Source organism: Osmerus eperlanus, chromosome 6 (genome assembly GCF_963692335.1).
Source record: "Osmerus eperlanus chromosome 6, fOsmEpe2.1, whole genome shotgun sequence".
NCBI classification, from domain to species: Eukaryota; Metazoa; Chordata; class Actinopteri; order Osmeriformes; family Osmeridae; genus Osmerus; species Osmerus eperlanus.
In genome coordinates this window covers 10767780-10789349 of record NC_085023.1, presented here as the reverse complement: position 1 = coordinate 10789349, position 21570 = coordinate 10767780, and the positions used below count along the sequence as shown (strand labels likewise).

The window sequence follows — 21570 nt, the reverse complement described above, 5'->3', positions numbered from 1 at the left end:
CACATGCCAAAGTACATCTGAGTAATCTAGGTTTGACTTTAGGTTTTGATATTGATTTGAATATATGAGTGGGAGTGTCTTTAGAAGAAACCTCCATGATCTGTTGATACCAGCCATTGATTAGGCCTGTTTTAATCCACCAAAGAAGAAATTACATCTAGTAATTTATTTTGTATTTGCATTTTGTATCCATAGACCACAAAGAGGAATTAAATCAGATTTGATCTTTGATCTAAAGCTTACTTAGTTACTCTGTTACAACAGAAAAGTATTGTTAAACTAAAATCGTACTTATTTAACGGCCATACAGTCCATTTGAATTGTATTTACAGTAGGAGCACATAGGCGGCAGACAAACAGTGCTATCATTTCTACGTGTCTTTACATTTACATTTAGTCATTTAGCAGACGCTCTTATCCAGAGCGACTTACAGTAAGTACAGGGACATTCCCCCCGAGGCAAGTAGGGTGAAGTGCCTTGCCCAAGGACACAACGTCATTTTGCACAGCCGGGAATCGACCCGGTAACCTTCAGATTACTAGCCCGACTCCCTAACCTCTCAGCCACCTGACTCCCCTCTTTAGTTAGCTTAGTGGGTCTGTAACCGTCAAATGGGACTGGATGTGCGTATATGTTGCTCCGTCTTGCGGGTAGTCCCGAGGCGACGACCCCAAACTATGCACCAAACAGAGGGATTCTTCTGGATCGCTTCAGCTCCATCTGTGAGACGAAGAGCACGGTTGAGACATTAACCGTGCTCTTTGTCTCTCCGATGCTAAACAGTGCGTGTGCGATGTGCTGGCCTGCTCTCTGCAGTGGAGCTGAAGCGATCCATTTCATGCATCCCAACCTCCCACATCCCCACTCCCCTGTGCCAAGGACAGATCTATTTCACAAAGGGTTGACCAGCAGATTTCACGTGACGTAGGCAGTGAGACAAGCCCCTGTGCTTCGTCAAAATCAAGCTGGAGCAGAGAACAGTCCATTAAAAGGTCAGCGGACCTGACACGCGAAATATTTCCCCCCCCTCTTAGATCTGGGTGCCGGTGACAGTCGCCATTTGTTATTTTTACGGTGCGGGCGCTGCAGCCTTAGATAACACTGCGCTCATCTTCGCCCTTCACCTCCTCTTTATGTCTCCGCCTCTAGCCTACACAGCGACGCGCGCTTATTTATCTACGCGCTCCAAGCCTACTCTATTTGCTGAACGTGTGGGAGCCTTTCACATACTGTATAACGCCCCTGTGTTCGTCGACACGCCACAGCAAGCCAAACGATTTTGTTGCCCACTGCCTATATAATATATATATATAGTGCCACAAAGCACTACTGTGTACATGTCTAACACTGAACAATTACACAAGTCATATGATAATTGTTCAGTGTTAGACATGTACACAGTAGTGCTTTGTGGCACTGGTGTTTTAGGTGCAGTAACTGGTAACTTCCCAGTCAGTTTTGGATAGGGGGCAGTAGCAGGTCTGACAGAACATAGTCGCTCCTCTCTCTGGTCCCCCCTCCTCGATATCACCTATCATGTGGAGGCCCCGGAGCCCAGGTGTGCCTGTTAATTACAGCAGCCTGGAGCTCCCTGTCAGGGCCCTGTCCAGGGGGAGACAGGATGGCTGGACCGCAGGGTTCAGCAGAGAGAGGGTGAGGGGGGGTGGGAGAAGGCACGGTCTGAAAAGAGGAGCACGCAAAGGGAAAGAGAGAGAGAGCGCCCTGGTCTCCCAGCAACCCTCGTGAAGGAAACGGTGGTTAGAAGGCGAGACGGCGAGATCCAGGTCGCAGGAAGGCCCGAGCCGGAACTGGAGGGGGAGAGGAAGGGATGGAGGGGGGTTTCCAACGTGTCCTGGGGAGGATGTGACACAGAGTGGAGTTGTGTCACCGGTCTGGCAGGAAGGCCTGAGGACCGCACCAGTACTGTCCTCTCCAGTTGAACTCTCAGCCCGGGTTTAACTGTCAGCTCAGGTTTAAATCTAGAATCTAGCATCCCACGGAAGATACCCAGTCTGAAGCTGGTTTGCTCCGTACAGACTGCCCCTAAAACTGAGCCCGGCTTTACTGTACTGTACATCCTACAGTCGTGACATTTACTTATTAGACTGCAGGGAATTGTCACTCATCACGCGCAATTATATTTAATGGTATGTCGCCAACGTGACATGTTATGATTGTCCGCCTGTATTTTAATACATATGATCCGCTAGGACGTATTAGACACCAGCCAGCGCTATTACAGGATTAGTGTGTTGATGTGTCCATTCATCAGTAGTGACAGGGACTGAATGGAGGGGGATCCCTCCATGCAACAGAGTCAACAGAGAGGCAACAAAGCTCTGTGTCTGTCTCACATGAGCCGTGAGGCCCCCGTTTGACGTTGTCGTTCTGGGAGCTCCTCCAGCTGCTTTGTATGTATGCATTTGAAATGGCGCACAACTGTTCTCCAAACCCCTCCGGAGAGAAGCTGCAGCCTTCAAAGGCCCAGGTCCGCGCCAAGGATGCCCCCGGGACGCCGTCTCTGCGTTCACCTTGCAGCGTGCTTTCCCCCTGCTACGCGTCGGGGAGCGATCCTGCTCCGTGATGTGGCCTCCCCCCCCCCCAACCTTCCGCACCCGCTCTTTCTCCTTAACCTCCTCCTCCTCCCACCCCCCCACACCCCACCGATCCTCCCCCCCCCCCAAAGAGGGAGAACGGGAAGAGATCCAAAAGTACAAGTAAACTGGTTTACAGTCGCTGCACAACAAATAAACAAACATCTGGAAGCGTTGGGAGCGCGCTATTAGAGGGGCTGTTTTTTTTTTGTTCTTTCCTTTTCCGCCAGCGCGGGGCCAAACGATGAGGAATGTGCTGTCGGGGTGGGGGTGGGGGGGGCCAGAGGGGGCCTCGCCAGAAACCGGGGAGAGGCCAGCTGACGGAGCTCTGGGTGCTAAGCACCGCCTTTTAGAGCTCAGCTGGGCTCACGGAGAGACACACCTGCTGGTATCACGCTCCTCCTCCGCCCCCAGACATCTGGATGGGGTGGATGACTAATGGATGACTAAACTGGTGGTGGGGGACTGCAGGGGTAGAGGGGGGGGGGGGGGGGATGCGTGTGGGTGTTGGTACTTTGTATGACATATAGACACTCCCAAGACACTGAGGATGGCGGTGTGAGACGAGTCGATTAGGACGAACCATATAGAGTAGTACTTTAGGAAAGAGGAGAATGACACTTTATTCACCTCTACCGATGAATGGCCACCTATTGAACATAGTAACAGGATCCTATGAATAAATCAAAAAAATATTGTAAAGTTGTGATTTTCATGTGCCAAGTACACGATGTACTTGTATGTAAACATATAACACATAGTCAATTTACGATAGCCTAGTAGCTCTAACATGAAGCTAGGATCGACCAGCTCAGCTCAGACCTTAAGTTCTGTCTGATGTTAGTCTCTCAACCTCAAATACAACCCCCCTAACAAAAAGACCCCTTCTCCTCCATCAATAATGTTTCCCTTTATCTCTGGCGTTGCCTCGGAACGTTTCGTGTTTTTTTTTTCCCCCCTCAGAGTATGGAAATGTTAGCGGTGCAACTCCAGTGAGAGAAGACAGAGCGCTCCCTGGCAGCCCCCATTAAAGAGGGCGTACGTGCTCCCAGAGACATTTCACTCAGTCTCATAATGGTTCTACCAGCGAGATCTCTCCCCCGATAAACATCACTCTCAAACGCCTCGACAAACCCCAGGCCCCTCTGCCGAGGCCCCTCTAAGTCTGTTATTAAAGCAAGACGCATGCAGCAAGCGGGCCGCGCCATTCCTCTTCGTCCCTCTTTCCGCCTTTTTCCCTCGTCCGTTATCACATTTCTGTCAGGACCTTGTATACTCGAGTACGCACAGCGCACGCTTGGCGTCTGAGGTTTGGACGGACGTTTTTTTTGACGGTTTGTCATCCGTCCGTTGCAGACACAGTGTGGGTTACACACTCACCTAATTATTATTCTTTTTTTTTACAGTGAAGCGCCTGGGAAACTGAAGCTTGTGTTTAAGTGCCTGGTCGAAAACACCCTGTAAGATCTTTTATGTTCGAAATCGCACGACCTCTGTTGTTTGTAGATGAGGTTCTGTCTGTTGGTTACCCTGGGAGACGCGCTGATTATACAAAGACACATGGCTTTAATCCCAAGATATGAGTCCATAAAAATGTCTCACACGTACTTGTCACTGCGCCAGGGTTTTTTTGATGGGGTGTTTGCCGTTTTGTGAGCTGATGGGGCTTTTCAGATTCATCTCTAACAACAGTTTTGTTTGTTTGTTTCCCCCCCCCCCCCCCCCCATTGAAGATATTCATATAAAAGGTTTCTAAAACTTTGACTCTGTCATAATGAGCTCTCATAAAACTGACAAAAGAAGTACGTGTGGGTCTTGCATAGTTGTTCCTCCAGGCTCTGCTTTAACATTGTGGCAGAATGTGCAGTAGGTGGACTGGAAGAATTCTCAAAAACATTTAATAGGGTGTATAAGACGCTCGTGTTTTTTGATTCCCAGTATGTCGTTCGGCCATTTGGGATGCACACTTTGACGGTTCTTAACAATTTTGCCCGTGAGTGGTGGGGGATATTTGTGGTGCAAAATTGTATTGCACGTACCAAAATGTGTACGTACAATACAATCAACAGTACAGCGCACAGTAAAAGGCCGACTTGATTGAAAAAATATCATGCATATCACATGAGCCGTAAAGCAGACTACTTTGGGTTAAAACGCAGGGAAGGTGTTCCAGGTTTGGATTGAATGTGGATCTCTGGCATATCTCTCCCTCAGCACCCGACAGGCGGTGTATTTGTGCCCCCCCCCCCCCCCCCCCCCCCACCAGCCTCCTGAGGACAGGCTCTGGTTCCTTTATCGGAGGCAGATGATGTGGTATTATTCCTCCCAGGAGTGGATTGGCTCAGCAACATGAATATCCATTAGAGCCGGGCTATGGAGATGGATGAGGGAACCGAGGGGAGAGGCTAACTGGGCCGGCTATCCCTCACCGCACCACGGCGGCTCCGAGCCCTGTCCTCCCCATGATGAGGGCTCATTGTGGAGGCAGAAGCTGGCCCTGCTGTTACGAGGGACTAGCACTCTGTGGCCGTTCTTCCTCTCTCCGTTTCTAATTCTCTTTCTTCCGCTCTCTCTCCCTCCATCTCTCTCTCTCTCTCTCTCTCTCTCTCTCTCTCTCTGTCCTCGCTCCCTTTCTCTTTCTCTGTCCTTTTCTCTCTGGCTAGATTAAAATACCAGGGAAGCCTCGGTAACTTCCCTGACAGTTTTCGACTGCTACGCCAGCTCTAAACTGCCTCTGAGATGGCTGTCTTCTACCAAGTGTCATTATCTCTCCCTTATCGGGTTAGGTTCTCTTTCTCTCTATGTCTCTCTCTCTCTCTCTCTCTCTTATATTCTCTCTCTCTGTCTCTCTTTCTCTCTCTCTCTATCTCTCTCTATCTCTCTTTTATTCTCTCTCTCTGTCTTTCTCTTATCCTCTACCCTTTCTCCAACTCTTGTCTCTCTCCCTGTCTGAATAATTCTGTTTGTGCTTTGGGGGAAATGTCACTGACACTATTGTTTTTACCTTCCTGTTAGATGTGCGTACTCTCCTGAGAGTCTGGAGTTCTTAAACTGACGTTGGAAGTCTACAGCCGGAACTTCAAGAGGAGAAATGACACTGTCAAGTTCTGTGTCAGGACTATTCTTGATTTCATTTAAGATATTTGTTGTTTTATTTGTGCAAACCTTCCTTAGTGCGTTAAAGTAAATATTTCTCTTTTTGATTTTGCCTTAATATGGCTTGCGAGTCAAGTAGAAAATGTGCTGAATTTGTTATGACTAAAGAACTATAAAGATTCTGATAACCGTGCCACTTAGGTTTTGTAGATGAAATGAATATTTTATTTCAGAAATTGCTGCGTATCAACAAAATGTTCAGGTTGCGGAAAGTCCTTAATCTCTCTGCCAGGGTATGATGTTGTATCATTGCGTAAAACTTTTTCAGAAACTCATAAACACTTTCATGTGTTTTAGTGTCTCAGATTGAGATCTCTTACTCAACTGTCGACCATCTTGGAATGATAGAAGTCATACGAAATGTGAACTCTTCCTTTTGAGCGATGGTAAAATGACTGTCTATACTTTCCATGACCATAAGCTACACGCTCATATTATTTATGAAGGCAGTAAGTGTCGTGGCCTCACCAATTTAGACTTACACATGCGTGGCGCACTAAGTGTGAAGCGACACGTTGGCCTCTACAGAGACAGTGTCAGGGAGACGGACAAGGACACGAGCTCTTGCCAAATCCGGACCAGTTGCGCCGGTCAGTCTCAGGAAAACGACAGAGCGTAAATCAGGCCCAACTGGCGATCTTTGATTGGCCTCTGAGTAGCGGCGCTAATGCGGTCGTGCCATCATTCATGTGGTGGCCGTGATTTGTAGATGCAGTTCAGGACACCGGAGATGCGTTCTAGTGTTTCCAGTGGAACTTTGAGTCCTGTCAGACGCCAGAGAAGGATTCTGCAGCACTCCTGCTCCTCACACCAAGGGAGGCCATCATGGTAATTTATGACAGAAGCTGGGCGTCCAGGAGGTATGGATATTTTTACAGCAAGATCGATGCTGGGTCCTCCTGTGCCCTCCTCCCCTCTCCCCCTCGACCCAGATGGGGAGTCTGTGTGATGGGCCTCCTCGTGCTGATGAAGGGGTATTAATGGTTTGGCGGATGCGCTGCTATTTATCTTCCTGAGGGGACCGCAGACCACAATGAATCCTGTCATTACCATCCATAAGTGGAGATGTGTCTCCAGCTATGCATTCCTGATAGAAACGGAACTGTGGCAGCGATAACAATGCAAGTCATGAACGCTTGTTTATGTTAGCTGTGTTTCCCGGGGGGCCTTGATGACGTGCTTCTTTAATCAGCCCGGATCAGAATAGATGATCGCAATGCCGTAATTGAGGAACCCTTGTCAATGTTCCTGTCCTAATCAGCCAAGATGAAAACGGGCCGTAACAGCAGTCAGGTGATCGTGTCTGCCCGACGAGAATGTAATCCAGCTGGCTGCGTCGCCGTTCATCATACCGGCCGACAACCCTGATCCACACGACTTAATGACGCCACTACATCACCCGTCCCTTTGTTACGCTTGCTTGTAACACGCGCCAAGCAATGGCAGTGTCATCAGAGCGGTGAGGGTCGGGGGCGCACGCATGGTTAATTTACTCAGCAACATGAAAGATGGAGTCCGGACGCCGTTAGGAGACGGACGGCGTCTGTAAGTGACATATCAGGCTCGACGTCCTTTCGTGAACACGCACACACGGACAGGTTCACATATCTTATGCACGGCAAAAGCATTGCAAACACACACACACACACATTTGCCGTATAGTCTCAACGCTCCAAAGCTATTGTGGCGGAAGAAGCTGAGCTCATCTGTCAATTACGGTAAGCTCCATTGGGCTGTTGTCTAAACAGTTTTTCTCGCTCGCTGCTGAGTCCAGTGATTTATTGTCAACTGGCTCCACATCAATATACAATCAGCAAGACACTAAGCCATGATGTCTGAACACCAACTATTGTCTTGAGTATCAGCATAGCTCACATTAACTCCCATTTAGATTATTCACTGCATCCGGGCCGTCTGGAATGCTGGGCTTGGATCAGCCGCATGTAGGGAACTGAGAGCCACTATCCCTCCAATGCAAAGCAACCAAACCTGTTTCGAGGCAGAATCGGAGCATTGCGTCTGCGAAGCTCTCCGACTGAAGGAGCTAGCTGGAGTACCGCCGGTTTGAGTAGGCCGGCATTTACGCCGAGGGTCGTTGTTTGCAGGGAAAACGTTGCCGTGAGCAACACCAGGCTAGCTGCTCAGAAGTGATGTGCCTGTTGTGTTGAAATGTCTTGTGGGTTTTGTGTCCCGTGAATCTAAACGGTTCCTTGAGTTTCAGGAAATAGCAGGTCTTTTATAGTCTGCTCCTACACTAATATTGCAGCCCCGCCAGTCGCACAAAGAGAGCGGAGAGTTCATTGACATAAATGCTTGGGAGTTCAAAACAACCTTTTAATCTGTCACAAGGATTCCCAGGTGATGTCACTTTAAAAAGAAACAAAGGGTTTTCTTCTTCACATTGATAAGCGAGGACGAGTTGTTTTGCTGGGATCATTTGATGGTCATTTTTGACATGCTGTGTCAAAAATATTGGCTTGAATTAGCCGTTTAGGTTGGACTGAATAAATGTAATCCATGAGTTTTAAATGATTATCTCCCCTCCCCCAGGACAGTATTCTTTACAAGTAGAACTCCTGAACAGCCCTGAGGCTGTAGTCAGTAGATGGTATCTGTCTAGCACTGCAGAGATGTGTGGGGAATTTGAACCTAGAATAACTGCCACAACTTATCTTTTAGTTAGTCATATAAAAGGCCATTTTAAATGTGATTATATGCAGTATAATGCATTGTAGCACGCTACCAAATTTCTGAAAAACAAATATGACCTTTTGTTTAAAGGCTTAAAAAAAAAAAAAAAAAAAAAAGCCTTTTTGAAAAGCCTCTGAGAATAGCTAAAATATGTCTCCCTACTTGACACCATTAGCTGGTGCTAACATGCCAGCCCTGGGAGCTCATCCCAGCAGCCCCTGCAGTGGAGCTTTTCCAACGTAGCAGGCATCATCTGGGGGAACACACATGAGCATAGGAACACAGGCCAGCCAGAAAAGCGGCCTATGGAATGAGATGAACCGAAGTGAACACGCCAGCATGTCTAGCGGTGCTGTATGCTGTTTACATGCCATGACCCTGAGATACACCATTATGGGCGTGACTCTGGGCGTGTTATATCAGGGAGACTACAGTAGCTAAGCGCCTGTCTTTGGATGCCTTTTGGCACCAGCAGTGTCTCAGTTTAAAAGGGAGAAAAACAGACTTTTTAGCATAAAAAGTAGCATAACATTTTTTATTTTATTTCGGGCCAACGTATTTAGTACTGAGCAGACACCTACAGCAGGAGATGATTTGCGGCATTATCTTTCCCCCTTCTGTGTAGCAGGCTGTACTGTAGATCCTAATGGCCAGCCAGAGAGGAGGATATGAAGATAACCTTGGGAGAGTAGAGATAACACAGCCAGTGGGCCTGCCTCCCACCATCACTAACCAGCACTGACACATGGGCCGAGGAGGGGCTCCAACAACAGCTCCTATCTGCTGGACTTGAAACACTACTTACAGCACTTCTTCCGGGATTAGTTGTTGTCCAGTTTTCGATCCGGACACGCGTCGCCGTTATCGTGTTGTCCGCTATTTGGCTCCGGCTGCCGGTCGTTCAGGGCCTCGGAGACGCGAATGAACTGATCAAAGGCATAAGTCCTGTGATGCGCGGTCGGCAGTATTTGGCTTCATTAATTCCCATGCCCTGAGATGACATCCAGCGCCTATTACCGCAGGTTGGCGATCTCATCCCCTTCCCCTCCATACCTCAGCTGCGGTTCAGCCATGCAGCCAAGCACATAATACCCTGTGAGCTCTGAAACATGTACCATTCTAATTAGCTTTGTCAGGTCCTAGCCCCTACAAGCTTCATGCAGATAATATGATAATATGTCTTCATAACCGGCTGACCTTCCATGCTCAATATTTCTCCCCCTTATGAAGATTACATGTCAATAAAGTAATTGAGTCCTGGGGTATGTGGCAAGTGAAGATTTAGGTTATTGGACTTTCAGGGCGGTGATGTACGAGCGTTATTATAGTGCCTGTCAGGAGATGTGCAGAGGGCTGGGGACAGTCCGAGGGTGGAGGGCAGGGGAACTGTGGAGAGACAGAGGAGAGACAGAGGAGAGGGGGGAGGAAGAATGAAAAGGAATATGAGGAGGGGGGGGAGAGAGAGACCGGGCGCCGCTAGACAGAAATGAAAGGAAAGAGCGACAAATGAGCGAAGAAGCGAGACCAACATGTAGAAAAGACAGAAGAACAAAGGGTGGGTGGAAGGGGGGGGGGGGTGGACTAGGATGCAAAGGAGGAAGAGGCAGGGAGGGGGAACCATCCCTCATGGGGAGGGACAGACACGCTGTTAGTCATCCCTCCCCTCCTTGCATGTGGAGGAAGGATGTGTCATATTAATTAAGAGGAGTAGAGTTACAGTAAGGCCATCTGTCTGACTCGCCACAGTCAAGGCCAGGGGGAACGAAGCACTCCACATGAGCCAGGCCTTTTATCACCTCGGCCTCTCAGCTGATTGGGTAGCGCTCGGATCATCTGTTTAAATTCGGTCGGTGTGTGGCATAATGGGATTTCACACTCAATTTCAGGGTCTCGGGTGTCATGTGACGTCACTGGGACGTCATGGATTATCGGCCATCTCAGTTACTGTATCTCATACTGTATTTCAGTTAAATGTGTCACAATACACAACATGCATCAAACCTGATAACGATTCATGTAAATAGTGTATCTGCAGCATTCATGTAAATGAGTATCTCCGTTCATCTCCAATGATTGTAGTAAATGTAATTCAGTCATAGTAAATTGTAATAATGATGGTAAATAAATTGCTAGTTGCGGTTCCGCCCTCAGCCGCGTTGTTTGATTGTGAGTGCTGGAGACAGAAGAAATGGGATGTGAAAGTGAGAGTGTGGTCAATGGATCCCTGACAGTTATGGTTACTGATGAAGCCGAACAAAAAGAGAGACAGGGAGAGGGAGAAGAAAGACAGGAGAGGAGGCCACTGTGAAAGTATAGTTTGCCGTGTCTTTTTGTATTAGACCGTAAGATTGATATCTCCCAGTCAGATGAAGGACTGATGTGAGCCATCCAAACCCTCCATCATTGTGACACAGCGCTTTCGGCTAACATTTATCTGTGTTGATGGGCACACCCTGCACCACGAGGGCTCTGGCCAACCTACCCACCCAGCATCCCTATCTCTCTCTCTCTCTCTCTCTCTCTCTCTCTCTCTCTCTTCCCCCCTCTCTCTCTCCCCTCCTCTCTTTCTCTCTCTCTCTCTCTCTCTCCTCATCTCCCTCTCTGCTATCCCTTGTTCTTTTGTTACCCCCCCACATCCCCCTTTCCGATGTTTTCTGTCACCATGTCATGTCAAATCACCATCCGGCCGGCCGGGCGGCCAGGCGCACAGCCCCAGGTAGCAAGCTGCCTAGCAGGCGTCAGGATCCATGCTGAAACCAGTCTAATAACAGGCTCCCGGAGTGTTGCAGACAGGCCAGTCACTTAGCAGGGCCAGGATGTGGAGTAATAAGTGTTGTGTTTGCTGTCTGCAGGGGGAGGTGGTGGGGAGGGCAGAGAGCCCCCCCCCCCCCTTTGGCCAGGCAGGTGCAGCCAGCCAGCCTTGCGTAGGGGACAGCTACAGTGCCAGACGTCAGATTACTATTGATATGTGTCACTCCGGAGGTTGCCAGAGCGCTTGTTTTAAGAGAGGGTTCAGGGCAGCTCTGGACAAGTGGTAATTGATGTCTCGGAGAGGAGGAGTTAGTTGTACGGAAGGATGTTTACGCGGTGCGAGGCAGGAAAAGTGCCAAACAGAAATTGTATTGCTGTGTCGCAATATCGCGTGGGTGGGTAAAGTTTTGTAAAGGTTTATGAATGTATTTTTCTGTGTCCTCTGGTCATCTGCAGTTTGATGAGAATCCAATATGACAGGTGCTGAGGTGCCATTACGCTCTTGATGCGTGAAGTATTTTATTGTCTTTTGGATAAAAGCTCCTAAATGATGACGTTTGACAACCACAAAGCTTTCATCTGCTCTTCTTAACTTAACCCTCCTGTAGCTTCACCCTTAACGGTAATGCTAAAACCGTTTTTATGAACAGATACTTGACCTGAATCATCCGTTTTGATGATAATGTCACTATTGTCCTTCCCTACATGGCCGTCTAGTAACTACTGTCTGGTCTTTGAACAGTTGATGCGGTTGTAATTGACCTGACAATGGGCTTCATTACCCAGTCCCTTTCATGCTGTTTTGCCTGATAATTATTATTTAATGTGTTCGTATTGAGAGCATCATTAATTCATCCCTCCCTCCAATGTCACACAGATGAGAAGTAAAGTTATCACTCTCCTGTGATTAATAGAACGCTCTTTTGTTATTGAATCCTGTCCTAGTGATTAAACTGTAAATGAGTGACTCCACGTCCATTCTTGCTAACGGCGCCATTACCGCAAGCAGCTAAATCGCTAATTGCAGTTTTCACTTCTTTCGTTTGGAGGTTTATACCACTTATCTCGGCTTTTCTTTTAATTAGAAACCCGGGATGTAATGAAGAACAAGATCAATCAGTGTCCAGCCAAGCTCTGTGGTGGTGATTTGTAGCCTGCGCGTTGATGGGACTAATGACGGTGCGCTGTATGATTACCGGTATCATTTGTGGTTGTATAAGGATCCTCAAGGGCAGACAAGCTTTTTTTTTTATATCAACAGTAATACCCACTTCAAAATTATTGCGCTGACATTTGTCTTTTTCACTGTTTATTTTTGAAGTACACTATCAATATTATAGTCAGTGCTGTTGTAAGTCTCTTGTAAGATAGTCCAGGTCTTCAGAATGGATTTCCAAAGGGGATTAAGATTCAAACGACTCCCCTCTTATCTTCAGACTGCAGAGCTACTTTATCCAGTGTATGTCCGTGTCTTCATGTAAAATAAATGTCTGTAGAATTAATTTCACCGGTTTTTCATTAGGCTTGCCCCCACGGCTGTAATCGGCTTCTTCAGTCAAAATTTATGTCCCCAGGAATTCAATTTCCCCCTCGTCCTCTTAAGTTGGGAGCTAAGAGTGATAGGCATTTATCAAGCCGTAACTCTAATTCATCCATCAATGAATAATACCACTCTCCATTGACTAGGTTTGGTTCTTATCTAGTGAGCTAATACAAACGGGTCATTGCTTTCCAAGGGTGACTCGAAGCTACTAAGGTGAACACGGCACACTTTTTACGTACAAAGACAATAGACTCTCTGAACCGTGGTGCACTTGATTTGAACACCGAGACAGCCCATTGATCTTGTACAACCCATAGGGAAAGTCCCGTTCTGAAACACCACACAGTGTGCCATGGATCTGTAAATAGACCTGTGGTGTTTTTTTTTCTCTGTAAGAAAAATCACGTCAACCTGGTATTGATCAGAGCTGCTGAGTCATGACCTGGCAACCTCTCTCCGACAGCCTATCAGAGCAGGGCAAAAGCAAATCCCTCAACTCCCCCCCCCCCCACACACACACACCTCCTCCCCCCTTTTCATCGTTCTTGGCTTCCTGTGCACATTTTTATCTGAGTCATGCACACGGCTCCTAAATCCATCTCCGTCTCTCTTTCGTCTTGGAATTTGGAATCTTCGACCCTAATAAAAATAATTTGTAATGTCAATGAAAGTCAAAATATGACAATAAAATCGAAACAAACTGCCAGGGAAGCCGCAGTGCTTCAGATGTATCGCACGTCACAGCAAATGAAACATTCAGGATGTGTTCAAAGAAGCCAGGTGAAGGATGAAGTTGCACTATGATTTGACTGAGGACTGCTGATGTACTAACCACCGACTAACTGGCACAGGCCGCACCAGAGCTTGTATACCAGAGCTGAACCAACCTGGTTCAGTCTGACAGCACAGGGCAGGGCAGTGAGGAGGATGAACATGGTGAATCATCTCTCTGTGATGTTCCATGCGGCAAGATACATGTACATACAGTAGGGTCCAAAACGCTGAGGCCAGTAGTCAGGATGCTTACATTTTTACATTTGGTTTGAATGTAATAAAGACAAATAATATCAGCTTAACAATTTGAGTGAAAAGTTGACTTTGCAAGAAATGTACATGAATTTCTGAATATCTTACTATTTGGCATGTCCCCTTTTTTGCTTTCATAACAGTGTGTATAGGCATTCTTTTATCCCAGCTGGGTTTGACAATGTTCCAAAGAGTGAAATTGTGATGACAAGAATGCTTGACTTTCTCAGTCTTCAAATCTCCCATCAAATGTTCAGTGTGGTCTCAGACCTTTGGACCCATATATCATTATTTTACTTGTTATGTTTTCTGGTATGTGTGAGAGGGTTTTAATCACAGGATTATCACATACAATTGTAATAAAAGAATGCACCTTGATACTCATCTATCCATACTAATACTGTTTTTGTACAGCAACTGTGTTAAGAACGAACACGCTAGTGTGCCTTGTGTGACGAACCGTATAACTGTTGAGAAAGTAATTGTAAATTGAATTTAGCCACGCTACTATTACTACAGTATCGTGTACCTTGAGGGATCCTGTAGGCCATGTGGGAGTGGACTGCTTGCTCTTGAGTGCTTGATTTGTATTCAGGATAACCACCTCCCCTTCCTTCCTCCTCTCTCTCCCTCCTCTCGCCTGCTCTCTTTCCCCCGCTCCCCTGCCTCTCTGCCTGGGTGAAAAATGGGGTGCATTTCCCTGATAGCCTGTGTGGATGTGGGGAGTATAAATGGCTAATGAATTACAGATGAACATTGACGCAAATTAATCACCCTGATGTCCCCCGGGTTATATGGCAGCCATTTAAAAGTTTAATCAATGCGCTGAAGTTGAGAACATGCAGGCGTTGCAGTTGTATGGCTGCAGTAAACAGCGTTCGGGGGAACAGGGAAGGCCTCGCACCAGGGCATGCATCATAATGACAGCTGTTTATGTTTAATAGACTAAATATATTATCTTTTTTTATTGGAAGAGGACAAATGTCAGTTTAAGTCTGTAAGTTACGCACTGGGCATCTCCCTTGGGAGGCCAGAGAGAGAGGGGTGACACCATGGATGTTGACATTCTGTCGACTAATGGATAGGGTCGAGTTAGGAGCCCATTCTCTACCAATCTGTCATGGCAGGCCTGCTAACTCGCAATAATATTTGTTTTTAAGAGAATCCTTCTTTGATTTGTCTTACAACGCTTGCCGATTCTGGTACTCTGCGTGCCATGTGCCTAGTCCATAATGTCGACAATGTCATAATAGGATTAAAGTCTATTGCTCGATTGTCCTTAGAACAACCCAGGTAGTGCTGTTTGACAGTAAACAGATGTGTTGTCTAAGCCCATGCTTGGCCTGGTGTCATGAGCTGTCAGTAGTTTGTGGTTCGGCATTAGCTTGGGGCTCAGGCCTGGTCTACACAAGACAAGCTAGCACATGGGAACCTGCTATTTGATCTGTAGCTGCACACAACACCGCTCGAAACACACAGACACGCGTGCATGCAATACACAACGCCCATGTTTGATTTAATAACTGACAAAATCCAGGGAGTGTGGTTTTGTACACTGCAGTATTCACCCCCTCCCCACTTTTCCTATCTCGATCTCTCCCTCCCTCGCTCCCTCTCTCTTCCCTCACTCTTTCTGGGAAGAATAGGGGAAGGGGATGTATGCCAATGTATGCTCTGTGGAAAGTTATACGGTTCTGTAATCTCTGGCTCAAACACACACTGCAGGAACCGCCTCTCCATAAAATCTGACATACACAAAGAATCGCTTACAAATCAATAATGCTCCATATGTTCCGTGAGCCCATACACACATTTAGTGTGCTTGATACACTCCCCTCTCAGTCACCCGAATATTATTTCAATGTTTCCCCCTCAGGTGCTTTTGTGTCAAACGATGAGTGGGGTCTGACTAGCTACCCAGCCGCTGTTTGTTTGCGAGACACTCTGTGGCTTTACTGTAGGTGTTGGTCTTCCCTTATGGCTTGGAAGGGAGGGAGGGGGGGGGGGTCATCAAATGAGCTTGTGTGGGGACTGATAAAAGGACAGCCAAGATGGATAGCGTTCACAATAATAAGCCAGGCTCACAGTAGCCTGCACCCAGGCCGGTAACTCACCGTCACACGGAACCTGAGAGGCCCCAGCTCCTCTCTCTCTCTCTCTCTCTCTCTCTCTCTCTCGCGCTCTGTTTCTCTCTCTCTTCCTGCTCCAGTTTATTTCAACCCTGTGAGAGACTACTGGAAATGTTTTGGCATTGTTAATTGATTACCCTGATGGATGACCGCTCTGATGGAACAGGTAGGGGGAGGGGGAAAGGAAAGGTGATGAGAGGAAGAGGTGAAAGGAGGAAGAGAGTAGGGGAGTGACTGGAGCAGGGAAGGCAGACTCGAACAGGGCCTGGAGGGAGCAGATGAGATCTGGGGCCTGGCGTGGGAGAGAGAACCTCGACGAGAGAGCCACGTCCCTCAGATCCGCGTCTTCCTGACATATCGATGGCCCTCCGACAGCTGATTGTATGCAGGGAGTAATCATTAAACCCTCTCCAGCCCATCCATCTGTGTCTCTCTCTTTTGCTGCAGGTCATTGTCACTATCTTTGGCTGTGGCCGTTTCTCTCTTAAATCCTCTCAGCACATCCATCCTATATTTAGTAGAGACAGTCATTTACTATATATTTATGTATGTATAAATTCACTCAGTTGGAGCAAGTAGTGAAAATGTGTCACTTCAAGCGTAGTTCATAAAAGAAAATATATATACTTGTACCACATGACATGGGGTTTTAAATGTAAATGGGTTTCATCTGGCTTCACAACGTGGGTTCTGCACAGCCCTCTTCCCTGGTAGTGCTGCCATCAAGCCCCTGTGGGGAGGACACATGTTCTGTGTAATCTGGTCTCGGCAGCGCCGCTGGCATGCACAGGGGCCCGCATCCAACGCGCCTACTGCGCTCCTTCAGCACAGACGGGAGAAGGGCTCCCCTTGAAGAACGACAAGGTGCTGCGTGACACGCAGGGCAGGAGGCCTGACTGTTGCTCTGCCAGGGGGGCACCATGGAAAACATTAGCTTCCAGATCCACTTCATATAATGTGTCACTTGATGTGCCGCGCTCTGTTCTCAGCAAGGCTGTGTGTGTTGGTGTGTGGAAAGAGAGAGCCAGAGAGAAGGATGGAGAGAGAGAGAGAGAGAGAGAGAGAGACAGAGAGAAGGAGAGAGAGACAGAGAGAGACAGAGAGAAGGATGGAGAGAGAGAGAGAGAGAGAGAGAAAGAAGGATGGAGAGAGAGATAATGGGTCAGGCCTGGGATGTGGGAGAGGCCATCGCTGACGCCAGGAAATGGTGCGCAACCGTTTGTTATTAAGTATCAGATCACCAAGCCGCTCCCCTGTGCCTGGGCAGGTCTCTCAGGGTGTTATGTAAGAACGACCGTGGCTGCTCCTTCTCCTCCCCACCCCCCCACCCCCACCCCTCCCTGGAGGATACACTGGACTGCTTAACTAGATGAAACAGACACACCCCTCCTTCCACCAGTCTCCAGGGAGGAAATCAGACCCCATCTTTTGGTTTTCCGCCGCTCTCTTCGTCTCCTCTGATTGTCTCCTGTCCTTCGTTCCCAGGTGTCTCTGTAAGGGCACTCTGGCAGAGTCTCAGCTCCCTGATTGGTGCTATCGAACCTCGGGAATGTGTAAGTGACCTATCACACGGCGCTCCCTGGGGTTGTGGTCAGCAGAGTGTGAAGTAAGAAGGGCCTCTAGCCTGGCTGGAGGTTTTCTCTTTGAAGGGCGCCAGCCCCACACCCCCGGGGATCAAGTCTTCTGTCTCTGCACAAGGGCGAGGGAAGGGGGGGGGGGCTTGGGTTTGTGAGGGAGCCGGCGCTCCTGTGATCAGACCTCTGTGAGACGACCGGTGCCGTGTGGCGTGGAGCCCAGCTCTCCAGCCCGAGACACCTATGTCCCCAGGCGAAGTGCGGCAGCTGGAATTCATTCTCCTCTCGCTGCCAGAGTCATCCTGAACCACTGCTCACAAACTCTCTCTCTCTCTCTCTCGCACCCAGACTCACACACACACAGACAGACATGCACACAGTCACACACCGGGGAGCAAGCAGGCATGAAGCTTGTCTGGGATTTTTATCTGAGGTGACAGCTCCTCACACTTCAGTGTTTGGATCACCTCAAGTCGCCGGGCTGTGAGAGGAAATGAGCGCTCCTCTACTACAAAGTCCAGATTTAGATTGACTGAGCTTGTCCCCGGGCCTGTGAGTCGCAGCACAGCCTCTCCCCAACCCTGACACAACAGCCTCCCCATCGCTGTAAGGGAGCCGCGCAGACATCAGGAGAGGAAAAAGAAAAAAAAAGTGTGTGTGCGCGAGAGTGAGTGAGTCTGTGACTTAGCCGAGGCTACTTTGAAGGGAGAGGGGAAGGAGGGAGGGAGGAAGGAGAGAGAGAGAGCGACGTGTCAGGTTGGGTTAGAATCGAGGGTGGCATCGGAATATGCCTGGCACTAATATGGCACCGGTATCTTCTTGCCCTTCTCTGCTTCCTGTCACGACGTGCCATCCGAGGGGCCCGTCTCCCTCCCTTCCCTCGTGACAACGTCCCCTTGGATTATGTGACTGGCTGTGGGGCTCGCGGCACCCCCCTCACACTCCCGTGTGACACCCCTCATCCCGTCCTGGGTCTCTGCCCTCCTGGCTGACTAATGCTCTTGATGTCTGTTAAGAAAAATGGAACAAAAAATGGCGGGCGGGGCGAGAGCGCGTATCTGTTCCTCTGTCAAGAGGATCATTGGACGACGCTAATGCCACTTGTCCTTGCCTCATTTGCCGAGCGGCGACACCTGGCTGCAGCCTGCCACGTTCATGGAGTGGCACTCTGAGCGCTGTGCCATCAGAGCCAGCCACGGCCCGGAGTTAACCCATAGAGTCCTGAACGTCTCCCTAGGCTAGCAAGTTAGACACACACACACACACACATACATGCTCTATAGTAATTGCCCGCAATATGTTGTCCCTGTTCGCCTGTCTGTCTGTCTCTGCGATGGTGGAGGTAGGGCTGTAGCTTCATTACTGTCTAGACAGCGCCCTGGGGCCAAACACTGTTCCCCCACTGCCCTACCTCACCAGGAAGACACTCAGCCCCCCCCCCACACACACACACACTCCTCCTGGTTCAACCTGGAGAGGGAGGGAGGGGCTGACAGATGACCCTTGTAACATCTGTAAGCTACCACCATCAAATTATTCACACAGTATTGACAGCACTGTACACCCATAATGTACACTGCTGATAGATGCAGTACGAAGACGGTTCAATAGCAAATTATATCGAAAGAGGGACTGAATGTGTCAGAACCGTGGTCTATCTACTTGATGGTTAATAGTTTTTTAATTGTTATGATAATGTCTCTCTCTCTCTCCTTGCTGTTGTCTGTCTTCTCCAGGTGTATTTGCTAAGTGTCGCTACGTCTACTACGGAAAACACTCCGAGGGCAACCGGTTCATCCGCAACGACCAGCTCTGATGGACTGTTGGACTATTGGACGGACGGGCAGACAGACAGACAGACTGAGTAACCGACCGATTCCTTATTTATAAACGATGAACTATGTCATTCCCCTATCTTCGATTCATCTTATCGGCCCTGTTAGGTCGAGGTTTAATTGAAACAGGAAAAGTGTTTTGAAACAGTATTCCCCCCCCCCCAAGCCCCTGGCGCCCCCCCGCGCCAGCCCCCTTGTCACGGTGGCATGTGTAGGCAGCTAAAGCCAGGCCTGTGGTGCCCCCCCTCTGCCTCTGCTGCCTCTGCTGTCTGCTCCACTCTCCACTCCCAGAGTGAGCGCTGACACTCAGATTGACATGATTACCTCTACGCACAGGCAACCTTGCTACTCTCTCTCCCCCTGTCTCTCTCTCCCTCCCTCCCTCCCTCACATACACACAAACACACACCCGCCAAAGTCACCACGGTGACAGACACATCCAGCCAAGCTCCTGCTCTGACAGCCGCGGCGCCCATGATGGATCACCCGTCCCCTACCGCCAGTCAGCAGGGGTGAAAGGTCACACCTGAGCCCTATCTGGGCGTGCGCAGAGCGGAGCGCTGGAGGGGGGCAGACGCAGAGATGGCGATGAAGAGAGAAAGGGCAGATAGGGATGGATAGGACAAAGCTCCACGTAATAGGTTCAGTCCTCGGAAGGATGTCTTTTTTATAACATCATTTCGGGTTTTATATTCCTCATCTGCAGTCTTGAGCCAAATCTGATATACGTCCTATTTTACAGTGTTTAATTTTGGGTGTGTGATAACTAACCATATCTAGCTCCCTCAAGATCTTCTTATAATATATAATCAAGGTAATATCAGTATCATAATAATGTGCTGTATTATATTGAAACTGATGCAATTCCTATTCGTGTTACCTCTTTTGTGCATATTTTGGATTGCTTTCATGCTTTCACCTATATAAATGTATGTGTTACCAAATCATATCCTGTGTTTTTATATAAATAATTTGATAGTAGTTTTTAATCTTGTATAAAACATTGTTAGATTGGATGTGCGTAGAAGGAAGGACAAAAGCATCGGCAAAATAATCAAATGTAAAATCGGCACATGGAAATGAAGAAATTACGTTTTGTAATACTCGCCTTTAAAATTCATCCTTCGTTTATTAATTAAAAAACTGTTTACGCAAGCACTGTCTGTTTCATGTATTGGTCAAAATATCAATGGTTTCACATATGCTTGTTAAATATTAGTGGATGGTATTCTATTTGTATTCCTTTGCCATCATAAACATTTGCACCTTCATTAGATTCAAACATTTTGAATCTCCATCAACATCCACCTGTACTGTATGCAGCAAAAACCACCGTCTCTCTTAAGCATGACTCACACCTAACTTTAACTGAAGGTTGAAGTGATTGTAGAACTGATGCATCTTTTTTTTTCACCACCCATTTTGACCAATAAAAAACCTGTTCCTAAGTGCTGTTAGGCATCTGTCCATCCACAATCAGTCCTTGGGTGAGGGGGAGGACCTGTGTGCTGAGGATGGGTGGGACCACGTGGAGCTCATCCAGTCCAGCACATCAATCATACACAGACAGATGACGGAAAGGTCATAGATAGCCCCATGCCATGTTTGCTATGTGTGTGTTTGTCTATGTACAGTATATGTGTGTACTTGTTTGACAGAGGGAGGGAGAGAGAGAGTGTGTGTGTGTGCGTGCCACAACGCTGTGCCACTTGTCCTCCTAGGAGACCATGTGGCCATATCCCTCCTGACACACCGTTCGGTCGCCTGGTCACCAGAACCAGCATTTCAAAATGACAAGGTTTATTTGTCCGTGTTTTGATATGTTCAGAGGAAACCAGGACTGACAGCTGGAGGAGGCAGGAAGAGGGGGAGCCACAACAAGTCCTCCCCCCCGCGCGCGACACAAAATGTCATCCTTCCCCTGGCTGCCGCGCGAGCCCAGCCATCCTGCTGAAAAGAGCAGACATTTAAAACTTTGTGACATGTGTCACAGGCACTGCCATTGAGCCAGTGCCGCTGACGGAGCCGGAATTGACAGGCCCGGAGCCACTGGAGCCGGCTGGGGGACACACCGAGTTTGGTGGGTGTCACTTCCCATCCTCGTCAGCGACGCATCCCGAGCAGCCGCTCAAACACAACCTGCATTATGGGATGGGGCGTGGAGAGCTGGAACGGGTAGACATATGCCTGCCGTGTGTGTGTGTGTGTGTGTGTGGGCGGGCGGGCGGGCAGGCGGGCGGGGGACAGTCACACTGGCATCACGGTAGTGC

The 21570-nt window shown here is 48.4% G+C and overlaps 1 protein-coding gene across 2 annotated transcripts in view; it reads left to right on the top strand.

Moving 5' to 3' along the window:
* The window catches only part of lrmda (leucine rich melanocyte differentiation associated), a 187293-nt gene extending 166793 nt beyond the window's left edge, over positions 1 to 20500 (top strand). The window contains exon 8 of one of the 2 annotated variants that reach the window (XM_062463438.1): positions 19202 to 20500. In XM_062463438.1, coding sequence (XP_062319422.1) covers positions 19202 to 19281 — 80 coding nt within the window. In that variant the 3' untranslated portion in view covers positions 19282 to 20500. Of the gene's footprint in view, positions 1 to 5610; positions 5870 to 19201 lie in introns of those variants that run through there. The other variant, XM_062463439.1, reaches the window with a different exon arrangement.
* The last annotated feature ends 1070 nt before the right edge of the window (positions 20501 to 21570 follow it).